General features: G+C 39.6%; 1 protein-coding gene and 1 long non-coding RNA gene across 17 annotated transcripts in view; one reads left to right on the top strand and one right to left on the bottom strand.

The window, feature by feature from the left end:
• Positions 1–12,500, bottom strand: part of LOC135099713 (uncharacterized) — a 208,343-nt gene that overhangs the window by 74,500 nt on the left and 121,343 nt on the right. For all 14 annotated transcript variants that reach the window (XR_010268297.1, XR_010268296.1, XR_010268295.1 and 11 more), the window contains one exon: positions 5,871–5,950. Coding sequence is in view for 2 of the 14 variants with exons in the window: in XM_064002180.1 (XP_063858250.1) it covers positions 5,871–5,950 (80 nt within the window). In the remaining 12 variants the exon portion in view is untranslated. The remainder of the gene's footprint in view (positions 1–5,870; positions 5,951–12,500) is intronic.
• LOC135099716 (uncharacterized) overlaps positions 1–12,500 on the top strand; it is a 107,332-nt gene that overhangs the window by 38,252 nt on the left and 56,580 nt on the right. For 2 of the 3 annotated variants that reach the window (XR_010268309.1, XR_010268308.1), the window contains exon 2: positions 3,474–3,587. This is a non-coding gene — a long non-coding RNA (uncharacterized LOC135099716). Of the gene's footprint in view, positions 1–3,473; positions 3,588–4,557; positions 4,954–12,500 lie in introns of those variants that run through there. The other variant, XR_010268307.1, reaches the window with a different exon arrangement.

The following is a 12,500-nucleotide window of genomic DNA, read 5'->3' as shown; positions in this document are numbered from 1 at the left end:
AATTAATACAAGAATGAAGGAAGAAGAATGAACACAGAAAAAAAAAATATATATATATATATATATATAATCTATGAAGACGAAGGAAAAACGAAAAAAAAAGAGAAAAGCACACAAAAACACATGAGAGAGAGAGAGAGAGAGAGAGAGAGAGAGAGAGAGAGAGAGAGAGAGAGAGAGAGAGAGAGAGAGAGAGAGAGAGAGAGAGAAGGGAGGCTAATTAATAGATAAACACGAGGAGAGCGTCCCATCCCGTGTTAGGTTAGGTGGCGTGGGTGTGGCGGCGAGGCGAGGCGAGGCGTGGCGAGGGCGTGTCTGTCTGTGGCCTGGGTGTGGCTGTGTGTGTGTGTGTGTGTGTGTGTGTGTGTGTGTGTGATATGGGAAAAAAGTATTCATTAATAGTGTGATGTATTACCATTGTTAATAGTAGTAGTATTAGTATTAGTATTAGTAGTAGTAGTAGTAGTAGTAGTAGTAGTAGTGGCAATAGTAGGAGCAGCAACAGGAATCCCAACAGCAGCAGAACATTGACTACATATCTACTTCTACTCATTCTCTTTATACTCACAAAACTGCTAATAATTTCAATCAGGTAAATAGGACAGGTAAAAATTTAGAATAAAAGTTTACTCATACACAGGTACTTAACTAACTTCAAGGGCCAAACCACCTGTCATGGGGATTTCGGGTCTTGATGCACTCCGGCCCGAAATATCAAGCCTCGCATACTTAAAGGTTTTGTTCATACATCAGGGCTGACTTCACTATAATCATCCGCGTTGTCAGGGTGATTTTCTCCTTGATGGTGAAGAATTTTTGTTAAACTATCGCCACAGTCATGAAGGGACTCTTGAAAACGCGAACACCTCCCACCAAAGACTAATGAAAATGTAAGAGATGTAATGAAGAAAGGTCTGAAAAAAGGGAACAATTATCACAAATGAAGAAAAGAAGCTACGAGTCACCATATCATTGATCTAGTGACAAAAATTATGAACTTCACTTAGCAGCTCATTCCAGTTGTTGCGGCGCCCACTCAATTAATTAATCAGTCAATCTATCAATCAATCAATCAGTTATTCAATCAATCAATCAATCAATCAACCAGTCAGTCAGTCAGTCAGTGAATAAGTCAGTCACTCGCTCATTCGATAACAAAATAATTGCAGCTCGTGTCGCAATATTCTATAACTGATTTGATGAATTCTGGTTAAAGGTAATGATATCTACGGTTCGTTTTAGTATCTTCTTACATATACACTTTTTTTTTTTCAGTACCATCTTACAGTATCCGATGATTCACTGCGCCTCATTTCCCTTCCCTGCCATTTGACTTCAGGAATACTGGTTAAAAATCTTGATATTTACAAGGTTTGGTGCCTGCTGTATATTCTTACATAGCAAGAAGAGACCAAACACTACACGATCTTACAAACACGATTTTTACAGGAATTATACAAGGTCTAAGAAAACATAGGAAGCTGCAAGAATCCATCAGGCCTACACGTGGCAGTCACTGTACAAACCATGCCTACCTAATTCCACTACATTCATCCATACATTCATCCATACATTTATTTCTTTTAAAACTATGACTGGCTCGGCACTAACAGCCTGATTACTGAGTGTATTCATTTCGAGCTTTCGACACCGTTCATTACTTTATCATTGGCGAAATATCACTTAATTTCCTCCTCTGTGTTACTCTCGGTGAAGGGAGAGAATCACATTAAAATTAAGAAATGTATGGTTCTTTAGTACAGTGGTGGTGAGAAGACTGCACTCGCTTCAACTACCCCCCCCCCTCTCTCTCTCTCTCTCTCTCTCTCTCTCTCTCTCTCTCTCTCTCTCTCTTCTCTCTCTCTCTCTCGTCCTCTTATCTAGTGACAAATACTTCAAAGAATCTAACAATATATAGATTCCAGATAGATTCAAGCACGTGACCCTTCCACTGTTATGGCTACAAGCTAAGACTATAATTTCAAGACACCACAGACACCGAAACGAGTGATCGAGTAGTTCAAACCTTGTAGTGTCTGTAGTTTGATACCTGTTCAGTAAAATAATGTGGGGTTACTCAAATAGGAGGTGTTCTATTCTGTCATTAGTAGTGAAAGGATTAGGAAAAAGTTTATGACGATTTTCTCCTCCTCCTCCTCTCCTTACCTTCTTCCCTACTACCCCCCTCTTCTTCCTCCTCCCCTTATTCCTTCCCCTCCCCTCTTCTTCCTCCTCCCCCTTATTCCTTCCCCTCCCCTCTTCCTCCTCCTCCTCCTCTCTCTCTTCCTTATTCCTTCCCCTTCTCTCTTCCTCCTCCTCTCTCTACCTTCTTCCTTCCCCTTCTCTCTTCCTCCTCTTCTCCTTACTTTTTTCTTTCCCCTCCCCTCTTCTCCCTCCTCTCCATATCTTTTTCTTTTCCCTCCCCTCTTTTCCTCTCCTTACATCTCCTTCCTTCCCTCCCTCTCCTTACCTCCTTCCTTCCCCTCCCCTCCCCTCTTCCTCCTCCTCTCCCTACCTTCTTTCTTCCCCTTACCTCTTCCTCCTCCTCTCTCTACCTTCTTCCCTCCCCTTCCCTCTTCCTCCTCCTCTCCCTACCTTCTTCCCTACCCTCCCCTCTTCTTTTTCCTCCTCCTCCCTCGACATCACGTGCTAACAAGTCTAAGCTCCTATTCCACCTCCTTCCCACCTCAGTAATTGGTGTGTGAGTGGAGGGAGGAGCAACATGATTGGTGGCCGCTAAGGGACGAGGGGCGGGGGTTGCTCGCCAAGATATACTGAACGGGTTATATTCTTACTTTTCTTGTGTGTGTGTGTGTGTGTGTGTGTGTGTGTGTGTGTGTGTGTGTGTGTGTGGTGTGTGTGTGTGTGTGTGTGTGTGTGTGTGTGTTGCGCGCTTTACGTTATATTAATACAAGTAAGCAAATAAGTAAGCAAGTGGATGAATATTTGAGTCAGTAAGGAAAAAAGTTTCTTGTAGTGGAGATATTTTGGGTACAGTCTCTCTCTCTCTCTCTCTCTCTCTCTCTCTCTCTCTCTCTCTCTCTCTCTCTCTCTCTCTCTCTCTCTCTCTCTCTCTCTCTCTCTCTCCTAAAAAAGCTCGACTGTATTTACCCGAGAACGAACAAATACACGAACAACAACAATATTGACATTTTTCATCAATGTTACACGACCTTCAAAGCGACACACACACACACACACACACACACACACACACACACACACACACACACACACACACACACACACACACACATCTTGTTTACTGATGACAAAGCTGACCTCATCCTGCCATTCCCGTTTATGAATATGATGACAGGAGGAGGAGGAGGAGGAGGAGGAGGAGGAGGAGGAGGAGGAGGAGGAGGAGAGGAAGGAGAAGTCATTACCATACTAAATATTCTGTCAGTGCACCCTCCCACACTTCCTGTTAACTGTATCCAACTAATGTCTTCTCTTTTCTTTTGTTGCAGTGATAATAAATAAAAAACACCACCACCACCACCACCACCACCACCACCAAGATGTCTCCCTCACAGCCTCGCTCCATCGCCTTCACCATGCGTGTCTTCAAGCGCTACCCTGAGGTGAGTATAAACCCCTATGTGTGTGTGTTTGTGTGTGTGTGTGTGTGTGTGTGTGTGTGTGTGTGTGTGTACCTATTTCTTAATGTCTTATTAGTACCGACATATCCATCTTCTTAGTAATACACCTTTAGAAATCCGAGTCCTTCCTTTATTTATTTATTTATTCATTTATTGGAGGGGGGGGAGGTAGGGAAAGGGATAATCTCTTAACTGACTTGTGTCCTCTTTGGTTTGAGAGGCCAATAAAAAAAATTAAAAAGACGAAAAAAGAAAAGGAAAGAAAATGAGTATGGCTTTCTGTGTGTGTGTGTGTGTGTGTGTGTGTGTGTGTGTGTGTGTGTGTGTGTGTGTGTGTGTGTGTGTGTGTGTGTGAAGGGGGCGGGGGTTATACGTATATCGGTCTCATACTTGAAGTCAGATAGTGTTTTGTTATTGTTGTTGTTGTTGTTATTATTATTATTATTATTATTATTATTATTATTATTATTATTATTATTATTATTATTGTTGTTGTTGTTGTTGTTGTTGTTGTTGACGGGAGAATATTTACATGTACTCTCATATTGTCAACCTGTACTTTATGGGATCTACCGTAGCTAATTTCACCTTGGGATGCAAACTGAGTGTCATCCAGGTAAAAATGGAAAAAAAAAAAAAAAGATGAAAAAAAAAATATGTACAGGCGTATGTACAGTACAGAAGACACCTCGTATTTTTGGATTTTTTTTTTTCGACAATTATCTTATGGGACTGGCACGTTAAATGGGCCTTTTCTTTTATTCGTTTATTTTACTTTTCTTCTTCTTCTTCTTCTTGTCTTCGTTGCCCATTGCCAGATCCCTTCTAACATGAAGAAAAAAAAAAAAGCTACTCCGGTTGACGTGTATCCCAGCACGGTGCAGCCAACCACTTACGTATGAGTACCAATTCATTCTGTTCTGTCTACTCTCAATGATCGCTTTCTCTCCAGTTCCACCATGCACCATCCCAGTGAGAGAGCACTTCCGCCAAACACTCTCCGAACATCTTGTCACGATATGAAAATGCTCGCAATTTGGAACAGTTGGTACGCCTGAGAGTGATGATGCACTTCAAAGCCACGCCCCTGCATAGCGTTACACTAATTACTCATGCTTCGATGAACTTAATTGAAATGAACTCCTAAGATCACTGGAGAGAGTTTCAAAATTTTTCGTTCACGTATTTCAGAATCTTTGGTGCTTACAGAGTGTGATAACTTTATTTATTTGTTTATTTTATTTTGTTGGGGGATGAGTGAGTAATTCTAATAAGGTGTGGTGCATGTCTTTATATTAATTACCTATGCTTGAGTAAGTTGTATTGAAATAAACTCCCTCAAAATACGCATGGAGAGTCGTTTTAGAATCTTTGGTACTTAGAGATCATTGAATCTTTATTATTATTATTATTATTATTATTATTATTATTATTATTATTATTATTATGATTATTATTATTATTATTATTGTTATTATTATTATCTTTATTATTGCTACTACTACTACTATTACTACTATCATCATCATCATCATATAATCATTGCTTATTTACTTATCTACTTATTTTCTTGGTGGGAGAAAGTAGTGAACGATTCTCTTGATAAGTCCTAAACAAAATAATAATAATAATAAATAAATAAATAAAATAAATAAATAAATAAATAAAAACTATCATATTTCCCCACACGCAAAAGAATAACAACAATGTGTACACGCACTCGAGCACACATTCAGTACAACCACGTATGTGCACCTTTACCTCTCGCCCAGCGCCTCATGCTCCAGCCACTCCCAGCGACAATAATCAACACACATCCCTGCATCTGTGTGAGTGACAGTCGAGTGTGAGAGTCAGAGCGGTTCCCAGAGAGCAGCGCAGTTCCGGGGGCGGTGATGAGTGCAGGATGATTGGGAAATGCTTCCGTCCCTGTGGCCTGGTAATGGCTGGCAGCAGTGGTGGTGGTGGTGGTGGTGGTGGTGGTGGTGGTGAGGAGGAGGAGGAGGAGGAGGAGGAGGAGGAGGAGGAGGAGGAGGAGGAGGAGGAGGAGGAGGAGGAGGAGGAGGAGGAGGAGGAGGAGGACGACGATAATGATGATGAGGTAGAGGATAGTAAAGGAACGAAAGAAAACAGGAAAAAAACAAGGGATGTTTAAAGAATGAAATTAATAAACAGACTAATGAAGGCAAACACTCGGAGCCTCGTTACAAGCAGCGGCAAGAAATGTGTACTAGTACCTACGAAACATACAAAACTTTCATTTACCTTTGTGGTGGTCGTGGTGGCAGAGATGGTGGCTGTGGGGACCCTGGCAGCATGTGGTGGTGGTGGTGGTGGTGGTGGAGCTGAGTGGAGGAAGGTTACATTAATGACTCATAAGATATCAAAATATCTATCAAATTTTCACATCTATTAACAAATCCTTAGCTTTTTACCACCTGGATAAGGAAATAAGGGGACAGGATTACCAGACAGGGGGATACAAGCTATGAGACAAAGGTGGACAAGATTCTAAACTAATACTTTTCTCCCACTACGCTCTGTTTCTTAAGTGAAATTTTAAGTACAATGAAAAGTATTGTTTGCTTTGTAACTGTTCCGAAAATTCATGGAGGATTTGATGTAACTAATGGTTTGAGTATCACAACACAATCTAACGAGAAGTACTGTTTGCTGTGTCACTGCCCCACCACCTGGCTAAAGAGGGAGATGACACAATTGCTGGTTTTGATAGAACTACATAATCCAACAACTGATTGATTACAGTCGATCTGCGCAGTAACGCCACGGTTAATAATACAGCAGGGTGAGGATGAAGCTGCAGAAAATGTTTACATAAGCTTTAAGAAACAAGTCCGTATCAGTCTAGGAAACGAAACTATAAATAAATGAATAAATATTTTAAAGTAATTTTGTCTCACTGCTATATTTATTACCATCGCAATCTTTCAAAACCTAACCTAAACTGATCTAACTTAACAAAGGCTAATCTAACATAACAAACCATAACATAACTTAACCTAACTTAAACTAACTTAAGCTATCATCATCTAGACTACGCTGTGCAGTTCTGGTCCCCACATTACAAGAAGGATATAGATCTATTAGAATCAGTACAAAGGAGAATGACTAAAAAAAATACAGGAGATGAAGAGTATTCCTTACGAAGAGAGATTGAAGCTGTTAAATTTACATTCTTTAGAGAGACATAGGTTAAGAGGGAACCTGATAAAAGTCTTTAAGTGGTATAAGCGTTATAACAAGGGGGACGTAAGCAAAATTCTTGTGATCAGTAACCAGGACAGAACAAGAAATAACGGGTTCAAACCGGAAAAATTTAGGTTAAAAAAAGACAGGAAGGAATTGGTTCTCAAAAAGAGTGGTAGATAAATGAAACGGACTCAGTAATCAAGTTGTTAGCAGTGCGTCATTAGGGAGCTTTAAGAGAAGATTAGACAGATTTATGGATAAGGATGATAGGTGGAAATAGGTAGGTATACTTCATACAGGGACTGCCACGTGTAGGCCTCATGGCTTTTTGCAGCTTCCCTTATTTCTTATGTTCTTATGTTGTTGGGACGCACCTGTCATGTTTTGTTGCTTATGAATCATTGCACCCGCGGCATTACATCAAGCTCTCAGTATAGCACATCAAACCTACATGCTGACATTTACTGGAGTTGTGCGAGTCTGTGGTAACATCAATAATGGCGTGTCTGTGATAAGGTCAGTGGATCTGTGACATTCTTATCCTCTGCATCGATTGGCTATTTTCAAGAATTCCTTTGCCATTATTTAGCTTGGCCTTTAAGCATCCCACTTCTGCCTCACGACCTGAAACATTGACGCGTGACATTACTTATAGAAATAGTGTTCGTTAACTATGATGAATTAATTTGAGTATTGACAGCGGAAGAATATTTTTATGGGGAAACAATTGTACTTATACATAATAATACCACTACTTTAACTCGTTCAGTTCCAAATTTTCTTCATTTTAACGGTTCAGTTATAAGGATGATGCGTTTAATATTTTTTTCTTTCTAACTATTTATCTTTTTTTTTATCTCCTTAATCTTTCCCAGCTTCATGGTGACCTTTACGAACCATTGTCTTCTACAGGGACTGCCACGAGTAGGCCTCATGATTTCTTGCAGTTTTCCTAATTTTCTTATGTTCTCAATTCTACGGTTACTCTTCACTATTTCTCTACTAACTGCTTCTGATCTACTTCTCTTCTAACAACAAAATTTTAACAGTCCTTCCAAGTATTCACATAACTTTCTATCACAACACAACAACTTATGGAAAAAATGATATAACTATATCTATTCTTTATAAAACTAACAACTTTCCTTCCAATAATAACAACAATAACGAAAATTTTTAAGTTCTCTCAGGAAGCATCCTTGCACTCAGAGCACCTCCACTCACAACACTAACCTAACACTGCAAGGGGCTTCTTTTTTTTTCTTTATAAAACAACTACTTTCCTTCAAATAATAATAAAGCTTACACATCACTTCTTTAACAATGTTGTAAGGAAGCGTCTGATCACTCACACACTTACACCACCTCATTCTCTCACAACACACCTCAACACTACTAAGGGATAAGCGCCCACACATTTCCTTGAGTCAGTGTTCCATTAAGCTAGTTTTCTATGGCGGGATAAGAGAGTATGGTTATCCAGGACTATTATATAATGCACCGTCCCTCCCCGCCAGCGGGGTCCTCTTAGTGGCGAGGAGTAGCGGGGCGGGGCACAAGAGCACGCCGATGATTAAATTATGCTGTGTTCCGCGAAGGTTAATGTCACTAATCCTTCCACCTCTGCTATTTCGTACCGTGGCCTGTATTCGGAAACGCTTTGCTCTCTCACCACGACTATTTTCAAGGCAACAGAGATGATTAGTCCGGTTCTCAAAAGTGCTTCTGTTAATAATATAGAAATCTTGTTAATCTATCACTATAGTAATAATAATAAAAAAAAAAAACACCCTTAAAATCCCGGGTAACTTCAACTAAAGTCTCTTGAATGTAGCGGAGGTGCGGCGCTGAAGTGTTTCAGAATACGACGGAGTCTCCTTTTGTCTGTATTGTTTCGTAATGTTTCCAGACATTTCTCTTATTTTAGATCATCCTTTTGGCTCTACTCTGTAAGGACTGGAACGTACCTTCAGTGGGTCTTTTTTTTTACCTTACTACTGTAGTCATTGGCCGGAGCCCATCTTAAAAATAAATAAATAAATAAATTAATTAAATTAAATAAATAAAAAAAATAAATAAAATAAATAAATAATAATAATAATAATAATAATAATAATAATAATAATAATAATAATAATAATAATAATAATAACAATAATAATAATAATAATAATAATAATAATAATAAATTGTTTCCACATGCCACCTCTTCCTTGACGGTGCAGATTCTTGGTGAAAGTGTTACTAGAATCATGACAATATATTATCTGAGAACACTACTACTACTACTACTACTACTCCTACTACTACTACTACTATCACTGTCCATTTGAGCCTGTTAGGTGTTAGCAAGGTTAAGGCAGCGTAACATCTGATAATAAGGTTGAGTGTACACACAGCAATTCTGACAAACTGATCGTATCCACAAGCATTTAGTAAAACGTACAGTAAAGGCTGATCTCATTCTCTGTGCCTCTACTACTTACAATAACTTTGAGAAACATGCCGGTGTCAGTACAGGAGACAAACTATACAATATTAATAATCGCATATTTCTTTACATATAATTTCACGTTTCATGGTTATATTCATCATTACCACAGGAATATTTTAAAACTAACCTAACCTAATCTAACCTAATCTAACCTGACTTGACCTAACCTATCCGTAAGTCATCTAAACTTAACCCTAACCTAATTCAACCATACTTCACCTAACATAACCAAGTACCATGAAAATTTTACCAGTAATTAACATTTTTCAGATACCAAATAACGTACGTACATACCAATTACGTAAATCATGATACAAGAAAAAGACAAACAATAATAACAATGACAATAACAATACTTTCCTCAACCAGCGCCAGACAGTGAGGCAGGAGAAATTCTAGAATACAATGAGTAATTAAGTAAACCACACCATTATTAGAGTAAATAGCCACTACTTTACCTCGAGAGAGAGAGAGAGAGAGAGAGAGAGAGAGAGAGAGAGAGAGAGAGAGAGAGAGAGAGAGAGAGAGAGAGAGAGAGAAAAAGTGCGTTGGAGGATAAAATGTACCAAGTGTGTGACTGTTTGTTTTGTTTTATCCTATGCACGTGTGTAAATTTGCCAACGTGACAGGAAGGGATAAAGGAAAAAAATGTGTGTGTGTGTGTGTGTGTGTGTGTGTGTGTGTGTGTGTGTGTGTGTGTGTGTGTGTGTGTGTGTGTGTGTGTGTGTGTGTGTGTGTGTGTGTGTGTGTGTGTGTGTGTGTGTGTGTGTGTGTGTGTGTGTGTGTGTGTGTGTGTGTGTGTGTGTGTACTGCACTTTGTTATGTTTGGTTTGCGGGGCAGAGAGAGAGAGAGAGAGAGAGAGAGAGAGAGAGAGAGAGAGAGAGAGAGAGAGAGAGAGAGAGAGAGAGAGAGAGAGAGAGAGGGGGGGAATCTACAATATTTAACCCTTCTCTACTTTGTTATTAAATGGTGAAAATAAAACAAAATAAGTGTGATAATTTACTACATAATAAGCATTGTTCTTAATAAATTCCAAAGCAGCGTTTTAATACCTCCTCCTCCTCCTCCTCCTCCTCCTCCTTCAAGAATATACTGACAGTGAAGACGAGGATGATGTAGGTCAAACTGGAGGAGGAGGAGGAGGAGGAGGAGGAGGAGGAGGAGGAGGAGGAGGAGGAGGAGGAGGAGGAGGAGGAGGAGGAGGAGGAGGAGGAGGAGGAGGAGGAGGAGGAGGAGGAGGAGGAGGAGGAGGAGGGCAATAAAGATAATTAAAGAAAAAAAAAATAAAGGTGTTGAAAACGAGCGGGAGAAAAGAAAATGAAAAGTGAGCGAAAGTGTAAAAAAAAGAGAGGGAGGAGAGAGAGATAAAGCAGGAACTTAGGGAAAAGGAGTAAATGTGAGGAGGAAGAGGCTGATGAAGGAAGGAAGGGTGCGGCGAGGAAGAGGAAGAGGAAGGCAAGGTAGTTAAGGCTGGGAGGGAGCTGGAAGAGGAGGAAAACTTTAAGAGGGAAAGGAAAGAAAGGGTGAAAAGAAAAGAAAAATAAGAATCAATCCGGCACCTCTCGAATAAAGAAAACGGGATTAATAGTAACAAGCTAAAAAATTTCTCAAGGTAAAAGAGAAAATACAGTATACGAATAATAATAATAATAATAACAATAATAATAATAATAATAATAATAATAATAATAATAATAATAATAATAATGAATTACACTTCTATCGCATTATATAAAAAAAAAGAATAAAAAAAGCAAAATAAACTAGTAAATGAATATAGAAAATCAGTACAAAAAATAACAAATAAATAAATAAATAATAAAACAAATAAACAAATACATAAACTAGCTCATTAACAAACCAAATAAACAAATTACATCATACATTTTAATTCCATTTTTTCAAACTTAAGAAGATTTTTCTTTTTCCTCGTCTATGAAACGCCCTTCCCTTATCTTCCCCCACCCCCACCCCCACCTCTCTCTCTCTCTCTCTCTCTCTCTCTCTCTCTCTCTCTCTCTCTCTCTCTGCTAAGAGGTCACCTTTCCAGACTGGGTCAATGGCGTAATATTTAGGCCAGGTCGCCATGGGGGATCGAACGCCGGACATGAACTAAGAAAGAAGAAAAAAAAAATCTGTCATGGCGAATATTGGGGAGCGAAACATCAAGCAGGTATGAATAAATAAGTGAATACAGGAAGGAAGGGAGAAAGAAAGAAAAATAGAGGAACAGAGACGCAAATCAATACGTATTCACAAGCTCGAAAATTCTCTCTCTCTCTCTCTCTCTCTCTCTCTCTCTCTCTCTCTCTCTCTCTCTCTCTCTCTCTCTCTCTCTCTCTCTCTCTCTCTCTCTCTCTGTCGGTCGATCTTACACCTTTCAATAACAATAAACGAAAATAAATAAACAATGTCGATATGAGAGACAAAAGACTGAAAACCGAATCTCTCTCTCTCTCTCTCTCTCTCTCTCTCTCTCTCTCTCTCTCTCTCTCTCTCTCTCTCTCTCTCTCTCCCTCTATACGGCATACAATAAATCATCCCCGTCTTCCTCATTCCCCAATAAGACTAAAACTGGCCCTTAATGGACAAAGAAGGGCTCCCACTGCTCAGAACTTTGGAACTTGGAAATATTAGAGCTGGGAAATATACAGGGGGAAGGAGAGAGAGAGGCTGAGGGGTAACAAATAGCTTCCCACACTCTGATTTTCTCCTGACACCGATGAGAGAAGTCCTGGATATTTTGAGAAAAGGTGTAGGTGGGAGAAAGAGTGAGAGGGAGAAGGAGGAATGGAAGGGAGAGAGAGAATCTAGCCTAACAAAAGATTACCTAGTGTTCTACTTATCAAAGCGGTGAGCTATATGGAAGAAAATAAGACAGAAAAGGAGTAAGGCCTCTCCCCGCCTACCTCTACCTTCTTGCAGGTATTAAAAACAGGTAGAGGAGAACACATTGTATTGAGTCTTGCAGGAAAAGAGAGAGAGAGAGAGAGAGAGAGAGAGAGAGAGAGAGAGAGAGAGAGAGAGAGAGAGAGAGAGAGAGAGAGAGAGAGAGAGAGAGAGAGAGAGAGAGAGAGAGAGAGAGAGAGAGAGAGAGAGAGAGAGAGAGAGAGAGGGAGAGAGTGTGTTCTATGAGATAAGGGACAAAAATCGCCTTTATCTGATGGTTCAATTAATTAGCTCAAGGTGA

This window comes from Scylla paramamosain, chromosome 4 (genome assembly GCF_035594125.1).
Source record: "Scylla paramamosain isolate STU-SP2022 chromosome 4, ASM3559412v1, whole genome shotgun sequence".
In the NCBI taxonomy this organism is placed as follows: domain Eukaryota; kingdom Metazoa; phylum Arthropoda; class Malacostraca; order Decapoda; family Portunidae; genus Scylla; species Scylla paramamosain.
Note: the sequence above shows the minus strand (reverse complement) of the source record. Positions and strands in the feature narration are given on the sequence as shown.